The 26,655-nt window shown below is 43.8% G+C and overlaps 1 protein-coding gene across 1 annotated transcript in view; it reads right to left on the bottom strand.

Annotated features, from left to right (window-relative positions):
- Nucleotides 1-26,655, bottom strand: part of LOC138794189 (uncharacterized) — a 316,322-nt gene that overhangs the window by 16,781 nt on the left and 272,886 nt on the right. Inside the window, exons 92-97 of the mRNA XM_069972965.1 lie at nt 25,291-25,447; nt 23,073-23,153; nt 16,254-16,455; nt 8,270-8,448; nt 5,284-5,417; nt 4,379-4,499 (exon numbers count right to left, since the gene is read on the bottom strand). Of these exons, the coding sequence (XP_069829066.1) occupies nt 4,379-4,499; nt 5,284-5,417; nt 8,270-8,448; nt 16,254-16,455; nt 23,073-23,153; nt 25,291-25,447 (874 nt within the window). The remainder of the gene's footprint in view (nt 1-4,378; nt 4,500-5,283; nt 5,418-8,269; nt 8,449-16,253; nt 16,456-23,072; nt 23,154-25,290; nt 25,448-26,655) is intronic.

Here is a 26,655-nt window from a genome sequence, read left to right as displayed (position 1 = left end):
AGCTGCGGGATCACAGCTTCCTCTCATTATGCTGGGCTCTCCGGACACTGATGTGTGTGGGACCGCTCTCACTGCAGCGGTACCGCACACATCTACAGCCCCTTCAGTCAGGAACGTATATGTACATTCCTACTGCACGGGGTATGTGCAGTAGGAATGTATATATACATGTTACTGATGTGAAGAGGTTAATGTGCCAACTATGTATTGAGTTTATAGGCCAAACGTGTAGAATAAAAACATTGAATGTACAATACGAAAAGGTTTTATTAAGTCAATCTCTTTGCTCTATATGAAATAAGATCTTTTGTTTAGAAAGTATTGCAAATTACCTTGTTCTAAGTAAGAGCTGAGGAGTGATTTCCGTACCTTATTTAAAACCAAGCACTTTATTTACACATGAAATACTGCTCTTTTCCCTATTTCCCCCAAACGCCTAATTACTTAGTTTAAATGTGTACAAACATGAGCATTATCTTTCATAATGCATTCGCTACTTCTGCTTGTTTGCTGATAGAGGAGCTAACAGATGGGTATTTTAGTAGAACAGCGACTGATGTGGAAAAGATTATACAGCTACGCCATCCCAGATATTTCTATGCATGATATGGAAAAGCTCAAAGCAAAAGAACAGACTGATAGGCTGAGCTCCAGGAAGCTGCAGTGTAACAGCACAGAGTTATTATAAATGTAGTATGAGTATACCGTCAGCTGTTCTGTCCTGTGTTCTGGAAAGCGATTATAATGCAAATGTTCTAAGGTTTTTACCACACTGAATGCTGGGAGAATCATTAGAAGAACATATTTCCATGACCAAATCCCTCAGCTGTATACTCGGGATGTTTTGCAATTTTGCATCACTGTATTAGAAGTGGCATGGTCTCATGAGACCATATTTAAAAATCTCAAGTCTTCTAGTACTTCTCAGCTGCTGTATGTCCTGCAGGAAATGTTTGTTTTTTTTCAGTCTGACACAGTGCTCTCTGTTGCCACCTCTGTCCAAGGGTATGTGAACACTGAGGAATTCAGACGGAACCTCCCAGCTCGCGCCCGCTTGCGGACTGCAGCGGGCGCGCGCGTCTCCGCCAGTGTCATAGACTCCATTCTGTGCACGTGCAGATTCCATTCTCCGTCCAAAGAATGAACTTGATCATTCTTTGGACAGAGGAAGGAATCCGCCCGTGCATAGAATGGAGTCTATGACATGAGCGGAGAGCCGCACACCCGCCACAGTCCGCGAGCGTGCACATACCCCAAGACAGGAACTGTTCACAGCAGCCGCAAATCCCCATAGAAACCTCTCCTGCTCTGGACAGTTTCAGTGTCAGACTGAAAAGAAAACATAATTTCCTGTAGGACATACAGCAGCTGATAAGTACTGGAAGACTTGAGATATAGAAGCAAATTACAAATCTACATAACTTTCTGAAACAAGTTGATTTGAAAGAAAAAGATTTTCGCTGGATAACCCCTTTAACATTGCTAATGCATAAAAGTACCTTGCAAATATGTTTTGTTATACAGCTGCCCTATGAACAGTCCAGTGCAGTCCGACTCATTAGACTACTACGGTTTATACACGTAATCTGCTCTGTGCCACAGTTTATATGGTTGTTTAGGCATATGACATTACAACTATGTAAAATTCTATATTTTCTCTGCCACGCAAGACATTGACTATTTTGCAGTTCCTCAAACATTTTACACTGAGTAAGTCCCCTGCTATACGGCAGTATATAAAAGTTAATGGAGTTCACATTCCGATTTTAACAACCCCAAAGCTTAGGGCATATAATTATTGCCTGCTATGTGTTACAGCTCCCTTATGGCTAGCCATTCCCGTGTGATTTCTTCCACATCTTTGCAGAGCTGCAGTTGCTGAGCAATATCTAATCTTGTTACAGAGAGATTGAGGAACGGGCTGTAATAGACATGGGCAGCTCCTCAGTCTCATTTGGGGAGGAAGCCTAATTAGAATGCTAAGTATAACACATCTCATTAGATTACCAGTCATTTACAATTCAGAACAAATATTAACTCAATGGGATGTTTTCTAAGTTGTGCTCTTTCCAGTAACTTTAAAATTGTTTTTGTCCATTTCTGCTACTTAAAGGACTAGAAATAAGACTCTGCTGTTTTCCTAGAAACAGCGCCATATCTAGCTATGGTTATGCCTGGTATTGCAGCTCAAGTGAATGGGGCGGCAGAGCAATACCAGACAAAGCTCATATACAGATGTAGCATCTTTCTGGAAATCCAGCAGACCGTTGTTTCTAGTTCTAGACAATTCCTTTAAATTCTTCCAACCAGCTGCTCATTTTGAAAACAATATCAGTCATGTTACTTGCAGTGCATCATGTCTATATACAGTAAATAACTGAAGAAAACTTTTGTTGGCAGTGAAGTAGAATTCTACTGTATACACAGTGGTGCCTTGGATTACGAGAATAATTCGTTCTTGTAATCCAAATCCACTCTTAAACCAAAGCAAAACCTCCCATAAGAAATCACTAAAATGCAGACAATTGGTTCCACACCCCAAAAATAATAATTTTTATTCTGAATAGCAGGTGAAACAAATGAAACAAAGATTTAAAAAATGCTAGATATCTTATATTATAAGTTACTGTACAGTATATCAATCAGCATGTGGTGTATAATGTATAGTTAGTACATAAACCTGATAACAGTGTAGGCACAGTATAGCAGCAGTGTGTACAGCGGAGTGTGAGTGCAGGCAGATTATAGCAGGAATGGAGAGAATGGGAAATACAAGGACTGACAGAGACTGCAGGGAACATGAAGGGATGAGCAGGACATATGTGGGCACATACATGCAGCACTCTCTGTCCGGGAAGAGAGTGGTTACAGCTATGAAGAGATTACCCCCACAGTACTGTCCCCTGATGTAAGCCCCAGCCTGAAGTGGATCTGCTATGATTTGGAAGGTGAGGGAGACTTCCTGGGCCACAGTACAGGGCTGTAGACCCCGCTATGCAGACCATGCCCTCCCCTGCTCCGTCTCCCACCCAGTACAGGGAGCTCTTAAACCAAAGCAATGCTCTTAAACCAAAACGCTTTGAAAAACTGTGAGCTCTTAAACCAAAACGCTGTTACTTCATGATGATGTTTTTTTTTCATGGATTCTTTAGTCCTCTAGGTGCAGGGTTGAATAATAATTACCAATTGAGGACTCCTGATCCGCTTGACACTATGACCTATGTCTTTAGGGATATTCAAAATAGCGCTCTCATAACACATTGAGGCTGCGTTCACACTACGTACATTTCAGGCAGTATTTGGTCCGCAAGTCAGGTCCTCATAGCAACCAAAACCAGGAGTGGATTGAAAACACAGAAAGGATCTGTTCACACAATGTTGAAATTGAGTGGATGGCCGCCATATAACATTAAATAACTGCCATTATTTCAATATAACAGCCGTTGTTTTAAAATAACAGCAAATATTTGCCATTAAATGACGGCCATCCACTCAATTACAACATTATGTGAACATAGCCTTTCTGTGTTTTCAATCCACTCCTGGTTTTGGTTGCTATACAGCCTCAAAAATACAGCCTCAAATATACGTAGTGTGAACCCAGCCTGAAAAGGTGGCTTTCCCTAGAACATTGGCTGGAGCTATATGCCAATTCCAAAACCTCTATAAAAGCAAAGAATACAAATCAGCAGACAACTGTTTCAGGGTTATTACCCCTCGTCAGTACAGAGCAGGGTGCTGGCTGGCAACTAGGAGACCTATCGCATTATACTGATGAGGTACAATAACCATGAAACAGCTGTCTGAAAACTCCAAGGTGGAGTGAAGCACTGACTTGAAGAAAAAATCCCCTTCCTAAAGTGGTATGATAGTTATTTTGCATATCCTTTCTTCTTAGAATTCCAAGTAGAGCAGGAATGGCCTTTAAAGGGGTTATCCAGCGTTACAAAAACATGGCCACTTTTGCCCCACTCTTGTCTCCAGTTCAGGTGTGGTTTGCAATTAAGCTCCATTTACTGCAATGGAACTGAGTTTGAAACCCCACCCAATCCGGAGACAAGAGTGGTGCAAAAGTGGCCATGTTTTTATAGCGCTGGATAACCCCTTTAAGTTTCCATATGTCTTTATGATGAAGACTTAAAAGGAGAATTAGTATCATTTTGTGTCCTTTTTGGACATTCTTATGAAATTGGCTTTCCTTAAGCAGACATTACTATATGACATGTTACCTTTTTATTGTCCCCTTATGGTCTCTGAATATTTGCAACTTTAGTTAGTTAGTGTATAACAGATGCAGTCTGCAGGTTCCTTTATAACTCCCACAGCTACAAACGAATTTCAGAATAATTGTGGTATATATTATAAAGAAGTCACTTACTTGCATGGTGTGGTCCATGTACACAGGGCAGTCATATATACCGGTACCTTCTTCACTGGGCCTGACATTTCCAATATGTTTAGGAGTTATTATGACGTATGGTAATGGATGTGTTCTGTTCCTATAGTGGATTGAAGATCATATAGTTAAAAAGTTTTACAAAGCATTTATTTTACTATTACTTTTATGTTGTATAAACTACTCCAGTCCACCTTTGCACTCTCTGGCTTGAATGAGGGTTCTGATGCTGTACCGTACAAGCCTTTACTCCACCAAGTGATGCTCTGTGCCGTGAATCCGGCTGCATTCACACGATCTGTGCTCGCTCTATAAAGCATGGACGACACGGACGTGCAATCCCTGTCCTGGAGTACTGGCATGATTTTGATACATCATGTAGGGTGGGGAAACACTCCAGGACAGGGATTCCACGTTCGAACACAAAACCTAAGAACCCAGCTTAAGTGTGAGTACTACAGTATCTGAATATAGATAACTTGTCACATTTACCACATGATGAATAGCATTAACACAAAATCCACAAAACCTATTGTTTTCTTTTTTTTTTTTCAGTTTCACTGTATATTTTATGGAAAAATGAAGAGTTTTGTTACGAAGTACAATTGGTGTCACACAAAAAAAGTTCATATGGGTCTGTAGGTGAAAAGATTTTGTAAACACAAAGAGAAAAAACAAAAGTAATAAAAACTAAAAGTGGCTGCGTCAGTAAGCAGTGACTATACAGTATACCGATTATCAGAATTGTCACTTATAATTCTAATGATCAATCAGCCTTGTGTAAAAAATGTGTTTTGGTATTGTTTGTGATAATCACAGCGGCATGCCAGTTATCCATCCTCACTGCTCCATATTATAAAACAATGCAGTCACTGGCCATTTATTACCTTGATTCTTTCAGGAGATTATCTGTGAGATCCCAGGCTGCACCTTGTAATACAAGACCCCTGAGGCAGAGTGGAAACAGCTCCCTGTCAGGTTTACATTCTGGAGATTCTACAATGCGACATTGCATAACAACCTGCAGGCAAACAAATTAACTCATTCAATATATGTATAACATAAAAAATACAACACAGCTCCTATCTTACATTCCATGATCAGCCAATACCAGTCCGCGTCCCCCAGGGACAGAGAAATACACATAAATACACTAAAGCTGGCCATACATGTCAGAGAGTTGTTCAGCTGACAGCCGTCTCTTCCAACCACCCCATACACGTGCATGCCTAGCTCGGCTAAACATGAATAGGTTCATATTTAGGCAATAACCTTTCTGTGTGTATGCCAGCAATTATCGTTAATCGCTCGCAAATCTTTGCAATCATTAATCGATGCAAATAAAAAATCTCTTTGTCTAACAGGACCCTAGGCTGCTGCCACACATCTCTGGTGATGAATTATCTCTTCCAAGGACAACAGGATTAGATATGTTAAATTGAAACTGTCTAATCCTCCTCTCCCGTGACATCTGTTGGAAAAGAGTTGGAAGATCCCCATACACATGAGATCATGGGTCTCCAAACTGCGGCCCTCCAGCTGTTGCAAAACTACAACTCCCATCATGCCTGGACAGCTAAAGCTTTGGATTTGGCTGTCCAGGCATGATGGGAAATGTAGTTTTGCAACAGCTGGAGGGCCGCGGTTTGGAGACCCATGCATTAGATGATCAGTAAGCTGCATCAATATTGTAAGGAGTATGGTGCAGATTCATAGAAAACTATAAAACCTTTCAATATGTTTTTACAGTGAAATGTGTACTGGAAAACTGGAGAACCTGAAATACACCCACATAAACAAAAAAGACATCCAAACTCCATACAAGTACTTAATATATTAAGGACAGGTTCCAGGAAGTATAATGCAGTCTTACTATTGCTCTGGTTTAGTTTCTGAGAGAGTCAGAATCTCAGTATTTATAGGGAAACTGTCAGACTGACTCAGCTCTGAGCATATTTCATGCCTTTTTATTGGATACCTGCAGTAAAAGTCAATTAATGTATGTTTTACAACTGGCAATTTCTATAATCTTTGTACAGTTTCATTTATCTCTGGGGTATCTTGCTTGGCTTAAATCATGCACATTGGAGCAGCAAATATTGATCTTTGTCTTAAAATCCAAATCTTCATTAATACTGTAAAGTATCTGTTGGTTAGCTTACTTCCAATCTTCCCTGCAGTTACTACTGATGAGCCAATGCTACAGTTACATTTTGGAAGCTACAACCCTGTTTTGGGCTGTGGAAATCCTGCATGACTATTCATCAAAGCTCACAACCCTGCACCCGTGCTCTCTCTCACTCAAAGAGGTGCCGCAGAACAGTAGCCGCATGGAGAACACTTAGGGGGCATTCACATGTTCCATTAATACGATCCATGCAGGGGGGGATGTGCTATCGACCGGAAATTGTTCAGTGTACAGTATTTGAAGTGTAGCCGCTGCACTTACTGACAGCAGCTCCTGTGTACCTCATGGAGCTAAAATCAGACTCCCCTCCTCCAGGCTGTACTGTCCTGCTCTGTGGTGATTCTGTCCAAAAGATGGCTGACATGGAGGAGCATGTGACCAGGCCCCACACCCCAGTGTCCTCCATAGGTATATACAGGCTCAGTGGTGACACTGGGGGGAAGGGGGGGGGGGTAGTAGAGTACACTTACTAATACTGTACACTGAACAATACAACTATAAAGTGTCCAACCCCTTTAACCTCTTAACGACACAGGGCGCATATTTACACCCTGTGGCCGCCTCAGGGAGTTCAGAGGGGGGCCGCGCGGTGGCCCCGTTCTGAACCGCCGCTGTCCCGGGTGCTGCATGTAGCCCGGGACCAGGGCTATTAGCAGGCATGGTCCGATCGCCGTGCCCGCTAATAAAGTAATCAGATGCAGCTGTCAAATTTGACAGCTGCATCTGATTACTTATGCAGCCCGATCGGTGGTGGTATAGTGGTGGAGATGGCCCCCCCCCCGAGACGTTGTCCCGGAGGAGCGATCTCCATGTCTGCTGCCGGCCGGGGTCTGTGCCGTAATGGCGCTGATCCCGACTCGGTACTCGAATGCTTTCGGCTGCAGCAGCCGAAAGCAATCGAGTGCCTATCTTATTGATCTAAGCTGTATACAGCATAGATCTCAATGAGAGATCAGTGTACTTATACTAGAAGTCCCCCAGGGGGGTTTGTAGTATAAGTGTAAAAGAAAAAAAAAAGTGTTATTATTAGTAAAAAAAAAAAAAACTCCCCTAATAAAAGTTTGAATCACCCCCCTTTTTCAATGTTATACATAAAAATAAATAAATAAGCAAACATGTTTGGTATCGCAGCATGTGTAATCGCCCAAATCATTAATTTATCACATTCCTGATCTCGCACGGTAAACGGCGTAAGTGCAAAAAAATCCAATAGTGCAAATTTGCACATTTTTTGGTCGCTTATCAGTGATAGTTTATGGATTATCAGCTCTGCATTTGATTACTGGTGGCTGAAGAAGTTGGATGCAGCCCTAATGCCTGGAAAACACATGTTTTTCAGGATTCCCTAGGGCTGAATCCAAGTTCTTCAGCCACCGGTAATCAGATGCAGACTGCAGAGCATTCTGGTTTGGAAGAACACAAGCGTGCTCAAAGTATGCTCATCTCTGCCCAGCAGTGATGTACCATCCTTACAATAACTAGGTCATGTAACCAAAAGGAAGAAACAAAAGCAGGCACAAATATAAATTTTACTTTAAGGTTTTCCTACGTAATAAAAAAAAAATAGCTATACTATCAATGGGATGCTGAGAATACTATGTAGCAGTATGTCCCATTATTAGTTTACAGAATATTCTGCATTGAATACACATCCCTATGAAACATGAAACATTACAATCATATACCTCATGCAATAAATATCCATGATGAAGTGCAAACTCCACTTTAAGTGCCAGTAGCAAGGCTTCTGGGTTAACCAGACCTCCAAGGTTTGCATAGGTCAGTGCGTTCTGTTCACCCCTGGCAAATGGCATTAGACCTTTCCTTGCCCACTGCTTCAGCTGTCCATGCGTCCTATGCAGACCTAGATAACATAAAATTGTCAGATAGACACAGCAAAAGGCAAAATCTTAGGCAGCCAGAACAGTAAATTTTTATGTGCTTTGCTTGCAGTTCACAAAAGATTTATAGTTACGTTTAGCTTTTAGACAGTGGAAAGTAGATGTTAAACAATGGGCACTTACTGACTTTCCTGTCCTCTCCGTTATTCTTTTTCACCACTTTTTGCTTTATGACTACAATACTACTCTAGTCCAGTTATTTTAGACAATTCTAAACAGGAGAAATCTATATATCCTGACTACACAGCAGCTTTGTTGACTTATTGGCACAGAATTTGCCATATCCAATGCAGCATAAAGTCCAGCCAAGCTAACAGGTTGGCATTTCGATGGTCCATCTGTTTATTTGAATTGTTTTCCAGGTCTGGAAAGTGACACCAAAGCTGAGAGGGTGGAAATATTAGAAAACACACAGGATGCTACTTCCCTGTTACAATATAACATATAGTACATGTACAGTTTGTACACTTTTTTAGAAATATACCAAATCAGCAAATTATAGCAATAAAATTATAGCAATAAAAACTATAAATTACCTATTATTGCCTGTACATAAAGACACGTAACGTACACTAAACTACTGTAATTGACCTATTTTCATATGACTTACAACCTTGAGCTGGGCAAGCGATCATAGTGGTGAGCTCAACAGCTGGAGCACTAAGCAATTTGGGGTACATGAGCTCAGTAGGCATTTTTACAAGTATTTAGGCACCATGACCTGTTGGGTCTAAATTTGTGATCAGTTCCAATTTGGATAAGTATTTGAATAGGTTGATAATTCAGCTTTTTATATTTCACAGTTTAAAATGACAGTACAAAAAACTGAATATTGTTTTATTATTGTTCTAATACGAACTGGTGTCACTTGCAAAGAGATTCAAAGAAATTCCCAGTCCAAACTGAGGTTCAGAATATTGCTTAAAGAGAATGTGTCATCAGAGAATGAGCTTTTGTTAAAAACAAGTTTCACAGAAGATATACAGTATTTTTAAGATTTTTGTTTTTGTTTTTTCATTATACAAGCAATATTTTAAAATAATTTTAAAATCTTGCAGTTTTCATTCTCACCACTAGGCGTAAAACTAAGCTGAGACTTCCTGTTCTGTACAGATAATTCCCAAGCAATGCCCTTCTTATTACCACAGGCAGCAGTGACAGGTGACACCAGAATATATATAACGGAGTGTCACGGCCGCAGCGGCGTCCCGCGTTCCGGGCCGCCGCCGCGACCGCCTCCTGCCCCATGCAGCAGCCGGTGTCCATAGTCAGGGACCCGGCGCTGCTATTACTTCGGCCCCGGGGGGCGCCTCACCTCTCCACGCTCCTGTCTCTCGCTGTGCCGGCCAGCGCGCGCGTCCCCGCCTCCTAGGGCGCGCGCGCGCCGGCTGTCTCAGATTTAAGGGGGCAGTGCACTCCTAATTGGTAGTTGCACCCAATCACTCCCCTATAAATCCCAGCATGCCCTGTCCCCTGTGTTGGAGCCTCTACATGCTTCCTTAGCGTTTGGCCCAGCTCCCTGTTGTTCCTGTGTCCTATTCCGTTACCTGGTCCCAAGTCCCTGTTCCTGAGTCCTATCCGTTACCTGGTCCCTAGTCCCTGTTCCTGGTTCCTGTTCCCTTGTCCCTCCATCTGTTCCCGTGTTCAGCCTGTCACGTGCGCTCTCACCTGCAGTCCATTGCCTGTGCCATCTCCTGCCACGCCTCGCCTGCCGACACCAGCAACCAAGCCAGGGGTAGCGACCTGGGGGTCGCCTGCCGCAGCAAGTCCATCCCGCCTTGCGGCGGGCTCTGGTGAAAACCAGCGGCCCCTTAGACTCCGCCCCCTGGTGAGGTTAGTGCCATCGCTGGTGTCGGTCCAGTGGATCCACTACTCCAGGCGTTACAGTAGGCTCCAACCATGGATCCCGGCGAGGTGCCTGATCTCCGTGACGTCGCCAGAGTGGTCGCTCAACAGGCGCAACAAATCCAGAAACAGTCGCAGCAGATCCAGCAACTCACTGCCGCCTTACAGCGCACACCACCTCCTGACGCTGTTTCTACACTCCGACTTGCTCTCCCAAGCAAATACTCTGGTGACTCTAAGTTGTGCAGAGGATTCCTGACTCAGTGCACCATGCATATTGAACTTTTAAGTAGTCAGTTTTCCACCAAGCGCTCTAAAGTGGCTTTCATCATCAGCCTATTGGAAGGAAGAGCTCTGGCCTGGGCCACGCCACTGTGGGACCGTGATGATCCTGTTGCTGCCAATCTCCGGGCCTTCCTATTCGAGTTTCGCTCTGTCTTTGAGGAACCTGCCCGTGCTTCTTCAGCCAAGACTGCTCTCCTCAACCTCTCTCAAGGGAGCTCCTCTGTTGGTGACTACGCCATCCAGTTCCGTACCCTGGCGGCTGAATTGGACTGGAATGAAGCCGCTCTAATAGCCACCTTCAAGAAGGGCCTATCCAGTCAAGTGAAAGACGTGCTTTCCGCCCGAGACCTACCTACTTCCCTGAACGAACTCATCCTACTGGCCGCCAGAGTTGATACTCGTTTTTCGGAGAGGGAGGAGGAGGTTCGGCATGAACATCTACTAAGCCGTTCCCGTCGCCATCCCCAGCTGGCGCCGGTTTTCCAGAATCCTGACTTTCCGATGTCCCAGCCCTCTCCTGATATTCCTATGGAGGTGGAACGGGCTCACCTGACGCCTGATGAAAGAATCCGTCGTCTGGAGTTGAATCTCTGTCTCTATTGCGGTGGTTCAGGTCACTTTCGGCTGAGATGTCCCCTACGTCCTCAAACGTCCGGAAAATGCTCACACCTAGGTCCGGTGGGACAGGTCTCCCTAGGTGTGAAGGCCACCCTTCTAAGTCTGTCTATGCCAGTTTCCATCCGGACTCCCTCAGGACAAAATCACCAGACTACTGCCTTTCTCGATTCTGGGTCAGCAGGCAGTTTTATTGCGGCTACATTGGTCCAAAGATGGCAGCTACCCGTGACCCGCCTAGCCAGGCCCCTGACTATCTCCTCGGTCACGGGCGAAATTCTTACCGACCGTGTGTACTACCAGACCGCACCTTTAGTCCTCCAGGTGGGTCCTTTACATCAGGAAAAGATATCCTTCTACGTTCTGCCCCATTCTTCCCCCACCGTTCTCCTGGGACTCCCTTGGCTGCAATTACATGCCCCTAAGCTGGACTGGAGAACCGGGGAGATTCTCAGTTGGGGTCAGGACTGTTCCAGCCAGTGTCTCAAGTCACCTCAGCACCTCACCAAGCACTCTATGTCCTCTTACCACCGGGAGAACTTACAGAAGGATCTCTTCCACAAACCCACATCCCCTTGCCACGTTATATCTCCTGATCGTCTAGTACCAGTCGTCACCTCTACTCTTCGGAAAGTACCCCCCGGAAAGACCCATGTTCACCCTGCGCTTCGAAGAGGTATTTTAAAGTGGGGACATTCCTCATTGGAGGCCGGGCACTCTGGAGTCCGTAAGACCGGCCAACGGATCTCCCGCCACTACTGGTGGTCCAGTCTGTTCCAAGATGTCAAAGACTTTGTGGCTTCCTGTGCCATCTGCAGGCAAGAAAGAGGGGGAGGCCAAAGGGGGGGGGTACTGTCACGGCCGCAGCGGCGTCCCGCGTTCCGGGCCGCCGCCTCGACCGCCTCCTGCCCCATGCAGCAGCCGGTGTCCATAGTCAGGGACCCGGCGCTGCTATTACTTCGGCCCCGGGGGGCGCCTCACCTCTCCACGCTCCCGTCTCTCGCTGTGCCGGCCGGCGCGCGCGTCCCCGCCTCCTAGGGCGCGCGCGCCGGCTGTCTCAGATTTAAAGGGGCAGTGCGCTCCTAATTGGTAGTTGCACCCAATCACTCCCCTATAAATCCCAGCATGCCCTGTCCCCTGTGTTGGAGACTCTACATGCTTCCTTAGCGTTTGGCCCAGCTCCCTGTTGTTCCTGTGTCCTATTCCGTTACCTGGTCCCAAGTCCCTGTTCCTGAGTCCTATCCGTTACCTGGTCCCTAGTCCCTGTTCCTGGTTCCTGTTCCCCTGTCCCTCCATCTGTTCCCGTGTTCAGCCAGTCACGTGCGCTCTCACCTGCAGTCCATTGCCTGTGCCATCTCCTGCCACGCCTCGCCTGCCGACACCAGCAACCAAGCCAGGGGTAGCGACCTGGGGGTCGCCTGCCGCAGCTAGTCCATCCCGCCTTGCGGCGGGCTCTGGTGAAAACCAGCGGCCCCTTAGACTCCGCCCCCTGGTGAGGTTAGTGCCATCGCTGGTGTCGGTCCAGTGGATCCACTACTCCAGGCGTTACACGGAGGTATACACAATACCTGTTGGCTTCCCACTCCTCGTAGAATGACCTCTATAAAGGCATGTCCAAAAGCCCTCCTAATTCACCAGAATGGGACAGGTGCTGTTTGTTATGTCTATAGTACCTGGGGTTTGCTGTAAAGTATACGACTAAATGCTGTTAAGATGGCTTTGGCAAGATGGCAGCCCCGATCATAATGGGCAAAAAAAAATTTACAGTCGGCAAATAGAAACAGACAACTGGCTTTTATCAATATAAAAATCTAGATAATACAGTCCCTATATGTTTTTGTCAAACATTCTTTAAAAAAAAAATATATTTTTAGTTATATTTTTGTTTTTAATTTTTTTCCCATTTTACCTTTTACATTATATAGTCAGAGCATGCCTAGCTCCAGACTGCCCATGTGGCTGCTGTAAAGCATCTCTCTAAATGCTGATAACATAGCAGACCAAAATCTAAGGCATTATGACTGGCGCCATAATAATATACAAAAAAATGGTAGTGCAATGGTAGAAATAGCAATCGGCACTAGGTTAACCCTTTAGTCCAAGTTTGCAGAGTGTGCAATTATCATGCTGTGGTGCTCACTTCTTGACAGGTGCAGAGTAAATCTTCATATAAGCAAATGTACAGAAGGTAGAAGGGCACTCACCACATAATCCTTTGCTTTATAGAGCTTACATTAAAAATGCCTCCCATGGCAGTGCAGTCGGCGGGGGATACCAGTGCCTCAACGTACATTTGTTCATATGAAGATATTTCAGAATCTGACTGCAGTCAGTGATAAAAACTCTAGATGACTCATTTAGGGGAAAACTTAACCCAACGCTGTAAAGTTTTTGGTGTAATTCATTATTGGTAGGACACATTTATGCTTGCTTCCCTTAGGATACTTATCGGGAATATATGCATAGCTAATATGGAGAGATGGGTGGTACTACATGTTTGTGGTGATATGTTTCTATATACAGTATATAGAAGCAGTCACATATTTTACCTTAAATGTTCTGGAGAAATGGATCTAATGTTGAGATGAGTGCAACTTGAATATGCTCGAGTCTAATTGTTCAGCATTTGAATACCGGATGAAATTGGATGCAGCCTTAAAGCTGCCTGGAAAACATGGATACAGCCATAGGCTATGTTAACAAAATGTTTATTTTCGCAAAAGTACAGCCTTTGTTGCCGATTGCAACAACGGCCGTGATTATTCCGAAAATATACATTACATTGCAGTCTATGTAATCCCGGCCGGAGTGTATACACATAGTATACGCTCCGTCGGGGATCACTAGGGGCGCCGTGAGAAACTGACATGTTAGTTTTCTACGTGCGCTATTCAGTGAATAGCGACTGCAGAAAACCCTGTCAGTGCACGCTATGAAGCGAGCATCTCCGGCCGCACGCTCCATATTCAGGGCCGGCGTCAGCACCTGGCATACTCGGGCAAGTGCCGGGGCCCACGGCCGCTCAAGGGGCCCCCGACACTTGCCCAAGCAGTGAGACAGACGCCCGCCGCATCACCGACCCCCGGGGGAGCGGGTGCTGCCGACCCCAAGTCTGGGGGAGGGCTGGAGGGGCTGGGGAAGGACCTGCCTTGTTTCCTGCACTGGGGAAGGACCTGTGGTGACGTCATAAGGGGGCGGGACTGAGAACGGGAGAGGCTGCATATGGATGAAGGACCTGTGGTGACGTCATAAGGGGCGGGGCTGAGAACTGGAGAGGCTGTATATGGATGAAGGACCTGTGATCATTGTCATGTGACATGAGGAGGCGGGGCTCACTAATACCTTCCCTCTGTATGCTGTGAGTTTTAGTCCTTCTCTTATATCTCCTTCTGTAATGGCCTCTGATCTCCCATAATAAGAGGCTGTCCATGCTGGCAGTTGTAGTCCTCTTATATCTCCTCCTGTAATGGCCTCTGATCTCCCATAATAACAGGCTGGCCATGCTGGGAGTTGTAGTTCTCCTCATATCTCCTCCTGTAATGGCCTCTGATCTCCCATAATAAGAGGCTGTCCATGCTGGCAGTTGTAGTCCTCTTATATCTCCTCCTGTAATGGCCTCTGATCTCCCATAATAACAGGCTGTCCATGCTGGGAGTTGTAGTACTCCTCTTAAATCTCCTCCTGTAATGTCCTTTGATATCCCATAATAACAGGCTGGACATGCTGGGAGTTGTAGTTCCCCCTGGTATACCTCATGTAATGTCTCTATTGTAACTCCATTCTAGCCTGCTCTATGGTGAAGAAGCTAGAATACAGACTCCAGGGGGACGACCTCCTTCTAGCACCTCCATTCTAGTCCATTCTAGCATGGATGCGCTCTCACCAACAGGCACAGAGCGATGACGTCATCACGCCTGCTGGTGGATCCACAAGGCGCACACAAGAGAGGACCCGTCCCCCGGATTAGTGAGTATGTTTTTTTTTGTGCTGAGGGAGATCAGGGGGCATTTCTATGGGGCAGAGCAGGGGGCATTACTATGGGGACAGAGGGCATTATTACTATATGGGGGGGGCACAGCACGGGACCCACAAACCTCCTTACTTTACTGCACATGACACCAAACAGCGGAGTTACTACTGTATAGGAGCCTATGGGTGGGAAAAAGGGAAGGAAGTTGTTGGAAAAGTGCGGAGCCTAACATGTTTGTCTGACAGGTCCCGAAGAGATAATTGTAGCTGGAAGAAATCATCATGGAGGTCTGGGCCAGATAGAGAGGAAAGGGAGAGCGATCGCCTCGGATCAAAGAAGACGTCACCTGTGAGTTACTGGATTACGTTTTTTTTCGATATTTTGTCAAACTTTATTTGGTAGGTGTGCCCCGAGGTGTGCTAGGTGTGCCCCGAGGTGTGCTAGGTGTGCCCCGAGGTGTGCTATACAAAAGGGCCCGCTGAGGCTCTCTCGCCCAAGGGCCCACAAAAACCTGGAGCCGGCCCTGTCCATATTGCGCAGTGGCGAGTTCTGATGCGGGCGTGCACGGAAGCACCAGCATCAGAACTCAGCAGCACTAAAGATCATCCGGCCAGTACTACATTACAGGCCGGGATAATCTATTCAGGGACCAGCCGTTCCGTGACCCGGCTGGGTCACAGAATGGCCGGTCTCTTACAGTGTATGAACATGGCCATTGTCTGTTTCCATGTTTTCCTGGACTCCTTAAGGCTGCATCCAACTTCTTCAGCCACCAGTAATCAAATGCTGAATGACTCGAGCATGTTCAAGTTGCGCTTATCTAAAGCAAATAATAAATTCAACTAGTTCTTTTCTATTGCACACGTGAATGCTCTAGCTTAGTTTATTATAAAGCTACTCTTCTTATCCACCTTCCTGTCAGTAACAACATTATTACCAATAACTCAGTGTAGTAAGAAGCAATATAGGATACCTGGCAGGGAACAGTAAATTGGTAATCTATATACAGAATAAGAATGAATTACTGGGGAACACATGTTTTGCATGACTTGCCTTCCAGCCAGGGGATAATATTGTGAAATGTTTGGCAGCTGTGCGGGGGAAGCCACGATTTGGGGACCTGTCCTTTTTCTAGAGCTTCGGCAGCGTCTCTCAGACTTTCTGGTATTGCTGTCACACCTCCCAACAAACAATGTGATAACACTGAAACGGTGCTTTTAATATGCTTAAGGTTCGCATTCATCCAGCTGCACTCCTGAAACAAAGCAAAATCTGGTTTACTTCACAAAACTTTTATTTTTGTTTAAGAGAAATACATATAGCATATGTATACATGTACAAAAAAACATAAAATAAAATGCACATTAGTACAACTGTTTGAAAAAGAATATACACCAAGCTTAATGCAGAGCAGCTCACACAGCTCTGGCTATGTCTTGTTACCCTTCTATAGAACAGCCTATACTGTTCTACTGTACCCTAGCCAACACTATGGGTGGCATGTAGTGAGAGAAGTTGTTACTGATGCACTGGCTTTACAAGATGCCTTACAAGCATACATGGGAAAAAAAAGCAGCTCAGAAAGTAAGGGGATACACTAAATGGCCGCTAATAGGAAGCTAATGGAGGGTGGAAGGGGAGATTACACTACAGCACACTGAACACATTATAGTAGGTAAACTGGTATTTATGAGACTATTGTATGTACCACCAAATGTACCACCTGTACATCGCTTTTCTGATATTTATATGGATACAGCAGTCCTTTTTTTGAACTGCAGCCTGCCTACGGCGCCGTTCTATTTCCGGGCACCAGCTGGGGGTGAGGCAGGCACCTAGTGGCAGGAAACTCCCTCCCCTCTATGTCTCGGCTCCATTAGAATCATTGGAGACATGTCATAAAGGGACAGGGGTTTCCTCCCACTGAGGGGCATGCCGGTGTAACAGGCCAGAGTATACCCCCAGCCCAGACTATACCCGGGGTTAAAATGGCCTAGGCTAGATTATACTCCGGGTATGTTTTGGCCTAGGCTATTTTATGCCCCGGGGTATATTTTGGCCTAGGCCAATTCATACCCCCTCAGGCCATTTTATACCCCCATGAAATCAGTAGCATTGAGTGATATACACAAGAAATACTTAATATTTTTTTTTTTACATTTTATTGGGGATTCAGCTTTGTCTGCTGAGTTAAGTGAGAAGCTACTAATGTAAATCTTAAAAATCTAAACACATAGGAGGAGATTTATCAAACATGGGGGGAGATTTATCAACCATGGTGTAAAGTGAAACTTGCTCAGTTGCTCCTAGCAACCAATCAGATTCCACCTTTCATTCCTCACAGATTCTTTGGAAAATGAGAGATGGAATCTGATGGGTTGCCTCCCCCACATGCCCCATTCACACTGAGCCGCAGAATCCCGCCGTGCTCAGTGTCTCACTGTGAGTGAAGGAGTGAAGGCGTCCGCTTCCTTCTGTCATTGTCCTGACATGTTAGTTCTTTGAGCAGAGAGCTGCGGCAGCGGAGGAGCGCGCACACTCACCTCCACTCAAAGCAGCACACTTAGCACGGCGGGATTCCGCGGCGGAGCTTCCGACATTTTTGCTTAGTGTGAATGGGGCCATAGGGGACATTTATTATTATGGGGTTTTTTTGGCTAATAAGTAGATTTTGTGCACTTAATAAATACCTGTCCAAGACTTATTAAGGGTTTTGCGCTATTTTACATCAGTTTTCATTGCTTGCACCTTTTTTCAATGTATGCAAGGGAGAGGGGGTTGTTCTATTAACTAGTTTTCATTAGATTTGTCAAGTGCAAATTTATTTATTTTTGCGCAAAATCCTACACTAGCACAGCTTTGTAGCCAAGCTGTTTTAGACTGGGTTCACTCTGTGCTGTTGCAGTCCATTTTTTTTCCATTAGTTTTTTGCAAAATGGATAAGAAAAAAGGAAGCGTTTGTGTGCCTCCATTTTGATCAGTTTTTCCATTAATCAGTTTTTCCATTCCATAATAAAAAGAAAAACGGATTAAAAATGCATCCTTTTTTTAGCGTATACAAATACTGTGGTTGACCGCATTTTTGTGTAAGACAACCTATAAAGTCCTGCCACCAATATTCCAAAGTGCAACAAGCATACAAACCAAAAACCAAAGAAATTGCACAATTCAGTAAAGATATACAGAAAGTCTTTATTAGAATATATCAATTAATAAAAGCAGATAAAATGAAATATGGGATAAGTCACAGAGGTCAAAACCAGAGGGGGAGGAAGACATCAGTGTAATGTAACAAAAGATATATATATATATATAGAGAGAGAGAGAGAGAGAGAGAGAGAGAGAGAGAGAGAGAGAGAGAGATAATACATTATAGTAAATTATAGTAGTCAACCAAACACACATAGAAAAAAAATTAGTAAGTCATTATACGTAAAGCCATACAACAGTGACTCATACCACAGGACCAACACTGAGATCTTACCCCCCGACTGGCACAACAGCCCGACGTACGTTTCGCTCACTTCATCAGGAGTTTGTTTCATGGTTGTCACTGCCATACAAGACCAGTAGACGGTAGTACCCTACCACTCTCTACCACAGTGTACTATCTATATCGCATTTTTGTGTACACTAAAAAAATGTGTTTTGCTTCCTTTTTCAATCCATTCTTTTTTGTTGCAAAAAAGGATGGAAAAAAAAACGGACTGCAAAAAACGCGTAAATAATGCAATAAATTTTGCAAGATGTATCAGGGCACTTGCGTCTAATGATGATTTTTGCGCAACAACCGTAAAATTTGGCACAGCCCATAAAAAACTTAACAGGAGTAAGCAGCTGTGTGTCCGAGTATAATAAAAAAAAAAAAAAAAAAACTGCCGGCCTGCAGTGCCTCACCCCTGGCCAATGCCCTTAAATATGACGGTGCCGTATGCGGGAACCAGGCCGAGGTTAAAAAAAGGACCATGGCACCAGCATCCCGTGCCAGTGCCGCTCTATCCATGTAAATATCAGAAAAGTGATGTACCGGTGATACATTCGCTTTTCAAGACAGCTATCCTGAGCTTTATGGGTAGTGAGGGGGGGCTTTAATTTATCTTTCAGGAACAGTGTAAATCATTGTCAAAGGGCAGACTGGCTTAGCGTGCAGATCCCCCCCCCCCCCACCCCCCCATTTGACCAGCTCTCTGATGGAAACTGCAAGCCCTGTGTCTACTTCCTATGTTCGGTCCTGATCTAACGTAAACTATAGACGTGCTCAGCCTAACAACAGGCAGTGACAGCAAATTGCAGCGGGAGATACCCACTGGAGAAGGCTTTGGACATGTTTTTCTGGGATATTTTGGTAAATGAATTGATTTACAAACACGATATGTTACAGATCGTATATTTTATGACACAAATTGTTTGAAACTACAGTGCCCATTTAAGTTTAACATGTAAGTGAATAGGTAGAAAATCACCCATAAAATACCGTCTATATATTCTTAGTAAACCTCAAAGGAAAAATCTAGTAAAAAAGATCCTCTCACATGTTATAGATAGATATGAGAAGATCGCAATGAGTAGTGCCAGAGGAATATAAGCACCCTATAGAGACTGTAATTCTTAAAATGACTACAGGCCTGAGATCAGTTCATATTAAGTGTATATACAAATTATCAGAAGATTTCCACTTCCTTACTTTGAATTGTGATAAAGAATCCATAGAAACCCCATAACCAAACACCAATTACAGAATGAATATAGCAGCAAATACTTGAGTATTTGAGAGATTGAGAAATCGCCATAGTCTTGTCTGCGGGATTATCTTTGTATCATATGGGTTGATCTTGACAGGCAATGGCTAATTCTTGTTACTGTGAAGGAGAAGCCCTGTAAACTTAAAGCGACTCTGTACCCACAATCTGATCCCCCCAAAACCACTTGTACCTTCAGATAGCTGCTTTTAATCCAAGATCTGTCCTGGGGTCCGTTCGGCAGGTGATTCAGTTATTGTTTTAAAAACAATTTTTAATCCTGCATCGCTGTGTCTAACGGCCGGGGCTTACATTTGTATATGCATTAGGCTGGCGCCAACTCTCCGTCCTTCCTCCCCGCCCTCCTCAGCATTAGGAATGATCCAGGAACATTTACTGCTGTTTGAGCTTTGCACAGGTGTCTTAATGATCCAGCCCATGTTCATTATGCACACAGAAGGGGAATAGGAAGCAATCTGCCTGGAGCATTCCTAATGATGAGGAGGGTGGGGAGGAGGTAAAAGAGAGGTTGTGCAGGCCTAATGCATATACTAATGTAAGCCCCGGCCGTTAGACACAGGGCTGCAAGTTTAAAGTTGCTTTTAAAACAATAATTGCATCCCCTGCCGAACGGACCCCAGGACAGATCTTGGATTAAAAGCAGCTATCTGATGGTAGAAGTGGTTTTGGGGGGGGGGGGGGGTCAGATTGTGGATACAGAGTCACTTTAAAAAAGGCAGGCAGGCAGGGGGGTGTCCCATAGCACTGCTCCTGGGTCTCCCTGACAGCTGTTGGCCGCCTGCAGCTTCTCCCGCTGCATTGTCACTGACTGGCTGAGCAGGCAATCAAGCAGTGGGGCCGTGACGTTGCAGCTGGAGGATCCGGGTATGTGATATACCTGGAAGTGGGGCATAGTAAAATAAATAAATAAATGAAACCACAACAGACCTTTTTAAAACATTATTCCAGCGCCAAGAAATCAGGATTTCCATATTTTTATTATCTGACACTGCAGGCTAAAAAAGACTATGCAGCATGTCACAGCTGCTGTGATGGTACGTGGCTTGTCAGACTAGCTTATTCTTATTCCAGTCTGTGAAAATGAATCTAAAATGATGAATAATAATATTGATTATCTATGTTCGACTCAGGGAGCTGTCTTAGTTGTCCAGCTGTGCTTTATTTGGCAGCAGCAGAACATAAAGAAGAATTACTTTGAACTAATGTCAGTCACAATTCTTGAGATTTCCCATTAGTTCGTACAGTACTTCCATGTTATAGCTAGCACAAAAATCCCTTCACGTAGCAGCATATTTATACCAGCACTATGTCTTCAAAGGTGCTGGCATCCTAGTCCAAAATATGCTTTATTAAATTCTTTGCAATTAACTATATACTGTTAATGAGTCCAAGTCTTATGTACACAGATTGACTATACAAGGTTATGCACTATGCTAGGTGCTGAATAGGGCATTCATTATGATGCTGTGAGCTCCGAAAGAGTTAAATCTTTGCGCTACTGACACAGCCATGTCAGTACAGTAGCATGGAGATTTAACAATTCCAGAGCTCACAGCATCATTATGAACTATGATGCTGGGGGATCCAAGATCCGAGAACCTCGCGCTACTGTACTGACACAGCCGTCATGAACTATGATACTGGGGGTTCCAAGATCCAGTCAGTAGCACATAGTCCGTGCACGGACAGTATTTACTGAACCTGTGAATGTGGCCTAAGGTCTGCTGGGACAAGAGTGAAAATTTCAAAATAAGAAAGTACTTTACCAATAATATATTTTAAAATTCCATATATTTTATTTTAACATAAAGAAAGATTCCTCTAACAACATTCTTGAATAATGAATTCTGTAGAATAGATTTAAAGGAGTCCGGCAATTTCTAAAAGCCGGCAGCCTGCAGGGGGAGAGAGGGAATTGATTACAAGCATCAACTTACCTCTCCATGTCCCTACAGGGAGCGGCGGGAGCAGCCATAGGACCCCTGTCTGGCTCCGGGATTTCTGGGGTGTCCATGTCACAACCCGCTGATAGAATGCCCGCTCAGCCAGTCAGTGACTGGGGCGGGACGCCGCTCCAGTCACTGATTGGCTGAGCGGCTGGTCCATCAGCCGGGACAGGTATTTTTCCCCCCAAGTCATGACATCATCACAACTTAAGGGAAAATTACTTTGGGGGGGGGGGGGGGGGGGGGGGGGGAGGGTATGGGCGGACAAAAGTCCCGGGGCTGGTCCCACCGCTCACTTCAGGCACAGGGAGAGATAAGTTCCAGCTTATAATCAATTTCCCCCTCTCCCTGCAGGCTGCCGGCTTTTAGAAGTCGCCGGACTTCTCCTTTATTGTCAGTGTTCAAAGATGGATTTTTTTTCCTTTAAATTTAAAGCCAAGCCTTTCGTTATGCTCTTATGCTTCGTTGCGAAAAAGTGGAAATATTTCCCAATTAAGTGGTTAACCATAATACCACTATGGTCAATTGAAACTGCTCATCACAATAAAGACATTTAGAGAGCTATGTTCTTCCTATTATGCCTGCAATCCAAAGTGCATCAGTCTGCAACTTCCCTGGTTGCCAATGATTAATAGCCCATAAGCGGGAAGAGTCCACAAAGAAAAGTGCCAAGAGAAGCAGGTGCAGAAGGCTTTATATTATCATGACTGCTACAAGCTAATTCAGCAGTGTCAGCTCTAACTCTTATATTTTGATGATAAAATATTACCAGCAATGAAATTGATGTTCCCCGCTGCCCTTATAAGACACATAAGCCTTCTCAATGTCACGCACAACACAAAGGAAAGGAGGAACACCTTTACTCAATGTAATAGTATTAACACTTGACCAGTAACAAATGTGATATGTAATCCTACTCTTTATGTGGAATCTAAGAGGGCTCCATCATTGCATATATAATGCATATAGTATGCGCCAATGATCTATTACAGAGTACCCTGATAGCAAATTGGCCTGACTACATTATGAATAGGTAAGTTGTTCATTCTCCACCAAGATGTTTATAGCGTGGGCGTTTTAATGTGCTGTAACATCTATTAATAAAGACATTATATAGAGAATATACTCCGCATTGACAGATAAATAGGAATCGTTTGCATTTTTACCTGTAAAAGAACGTGCCGACTTGTTTGTTCACCAGCAGCTTTACAATGGGTAGAAAACTCTTCTTTGAGAGACTGGTCAATCTGAAAAAGACATTCCTTGTATTATTTCTTTGTTATTTACAAGAAATAAATATATACAGTAATACCTCGGTTTTCAAACGCTTTGGAACTGCTTGGTTTTCGAACGAAAACTTTACATACAGTACAGTGCTGTATAAGACTGCTGGAGTGCATATACAGTGCAGTAGTAGTACAGGCAGTGCACCACCATCTCCCATCCTGTACTGTATAAGACTGCTGGAGTGCATATACAGTACAGTAGTAGTACAGTCAGTGCACCACTATCTCCCATCCTGTACTGTATAAGACTGCTGGAGTGCATATACAGTGCAGTAGTAGTACAGGCAGTGCACCACCATCTCCCATACATTACAGTGCTTGGATGGGGGGGGGACGCTATACAGTAAAGGATGGGTGAGGAGTTGGTGACTACTGTACTATAATTGCTGGTTCTGATGAACATTTCTTATGTTTAATGTCCTGTACAGTATAGTGCTGTTCTGTACTGTAGTGATTATACTGAGCACTTATCAGTGTAATAAATGAGTATTTTAGGTAATTATTGGTGGCTGCTGGAACCAATTAATCACATTTACATTATTTCTTATGGGAAGACACTGCTCGGTTTTTAAACTGCTTGGTTCTCAAACTGCCTTCCGGAACTAATTAAGTTCGAGAACCGAGGTACCACTGTATATAAAAAATGGCATCTTCACATCCTGTACATTCCTATTGGAATCAATGTTTGGATATGTAACCAAGCCAAAAAAATGGTATGCCAACATAAACCTCAGCTTACCTGTGCTACATCCATTGATTTCAATAGAGTGAACATAGTCTAAAAGTCAGTACATTAGGATAAGTTCTCAACCTATATAGTCTTTTGGGGACTCAAAAGAGCAACCTGTGTTTCTGACATAAAAACTATAATTGTGTGTATACTGTTTTTGTATAGATAGAGTGCTTTAGGCTATGTTCGGCGGAATGAAATCCATGGATATTGTGTGGGTATGGGACAGTTCATAGTAGCATAGTTCCAAACACCAGTTATATTTAAATGTGACATAACCTAAGATGCACAGTAGGGGACATTTATGAAGACATAAGAGTACGCCAGTTTTAATTAAAGCCCCACCCCCTGTCTGGACTTACTAAAAGGCGTACGCCTTTTACTACAGTTGGGCGCAGGCATTGTGCAAAAATATACACCTGCTCTGAAGCAGGTGTAGATTTTTGCCTAGTTTATGCCTCGCCCTCCCATCAGGTGAGCGGGGGAGACAGCTGGCGTACACCAGGGAGAAGGCAAGAATCTGTGCCTTCTCTCTGGTGTACGCCAGGGGTGCAACCTTGATAAACCTCCCCCAGTTTATTTACTGCAATTGAGTCAATTAGTCTTCTACAAGCACCATATGGCTTGGTTCACACACAGTATATTTCAGTCAGTATTTGCTCAGTATTTTGCAACCTCAATCATGAGTGGATTAAAAACACAGAAAGGATCTGTTCACACAATGTTGAAATTGAGTTGATGGCCATCATTTAATGGCAAATATTTGCTGTTATTTTAAAACAACGACCGTGTATTGTATTGTATTGAAATAATGGCAGTTATTTACCATTATATGGCAGTTATTTACTGTTATATGGTGGCCATTCACTCAATTTCAACAACCTTCGGCCTTCTTTTTGGACAGCCGTCATTTTAAGGTCAAATAGCGTTTGTTATTTTACAATGACGGCTGTGATTTCAAAATTACAGACGTTAGTTGGCCTCAAAATGACGGACGGCCAAAAAGACAGCCATCGAACGGCCAAAAAAAGGCATTGTGTGAACTTAGACTGAGTGGTTTGAGGGACCCACCTATGCATCACACAGAAACGTCTACTACTATACGTAGGGACAAAAATTAATTTGTTATTTTGGCGCCTACTGAAAGCAATCTGACAACACGGTGACCCAGCTATCCACCCTCATACAAGTTTAAAAACACTTTTTTCTATTTTCCTTTTATTTTCATAGGTAAGTCATATGCTTTCTTTATCACACGCAGTTGGCAAAGGAAATTCTGTTAGGGATTATGAATGGCCACATGATATTTCACATGTATCATAGCAATACAAGGGCTTTCATTCACTTTCATCCTGCATATCAACATACCTGTATCAATGCAGGAAGTTGCTCTGACACTGTATCAATGACTGCGCGTAAGTCAGCCAACTGTGTTACAGAACAATGATCTTCTAGGATGTTTGATGGCAATGAACTTCTTACTGCATCATACATTGCCGACAGGTCCTGCATAAAATGTGATGCACTGAAATGAAAAATAAAATATTCATGACACAAAATACTTCATATATTGGGTGTATGAGACGCAGCACTATACTACAAGTTGTACAATACTCGTAAATACAAAATTCTAGCAGTAGCAGATCACAATGCCGGAAGATAGCTCTAATGTTTTATTTTCTATTTCCAACAGCATTATAAATACAACACCAAAAATTTTTTTAATTGAATTAAAATTTTAAATTTTAATAAATTTTGTCTTCACGTCTGGCCCATTGTTTTATTGCATAGCAACAAGAGTTACGGTCCTTTGCTAGAGTTTTAGGCATCTTGCCAACACCTACTTTACTGCAATAAAACATGTACAAATTAAGGCATCTCATGTGGAAAATTCATTCAACAGCCTCAAAAGCCAAATGAATGGTAATTGCTTTGAACACAATGCAGTGGCAATCAAATCAGATTGAATCATGCTTTTAAATATACATCTACATTCTGAAGAGCCAAGATAATTATGAATTATGCAAATAAACAAGACAGTTCAATGCCATAGCTGCTGGATAGGAGGCAAAAGGGACATTCCTGTGAGTTTGGAGGGATCTGTTAGTTGAATCATGACATTACAATCCTCAGGTACAGCTCTAGATTACTGATCCTCATGATGATACAAATACATATTATTATTAACCCTTTCACGACCTGGGGTCATTGATGCATCAATGTCCAGGTCGTTTTTGGACATCAGCTTATGGGATCATAATGAGTTCACGGCCACATGCAAGGCACACGCCCTGCCTTCCCTCCCCCCGCCGACCTACAAAGCCAGGAAACCGGAAGCATAAGGCTTCCGGTTTCCATGGCTTCCATCGGGGCTCTGCGATCACGTCGCAAAGCCCCAAGGGACACCAGACAGAGAATTCTCCCTCTGTAGAGGGAGAATTCTCTGTCAGGAGCCCGATTGATGCTGCGGTCGAGCTGACAGCAGTATCTATAGGGATAACTCTCAGCACCAGAGCGCGGCTTTTTATATTTGCCGTCTTTTTTGTGCAACTTTGTATTCGCTGAAAAATTTGTGACTTTTTGAAACACAACTATTTTGAGGTCAGTTTGGAAATGCCCCTATGAAGGATGAGCTATTTTAGCAGCTTAAGAGACATCTATGAATTGTGACAATTTGATTTAGGTATGACATTTTGCACAAACAGACTTCAGCCAAGAGCAACCACAAGTCTG

This window comes from Dendropsophus ebraccatus, chromosome 5, assembly GCF_027789765.1.
Source record: "Dendropsophus ebraccatus isolate aDenEbr1 chromosome 5, aDenEbr1.pat, whole genome shotgun sequence".
In the NCBI taxonomy this organism is placed as follows: domain Eukaryota; kingdom Metazoa; phylum Chordata; class Amphibia; order Anura; family Hylidae; genus Dendropsophus; species Dendropsophus ebraccatus.
This window is presented reverse-complemented; position numbering and strand designations above follow the sequence as displayed.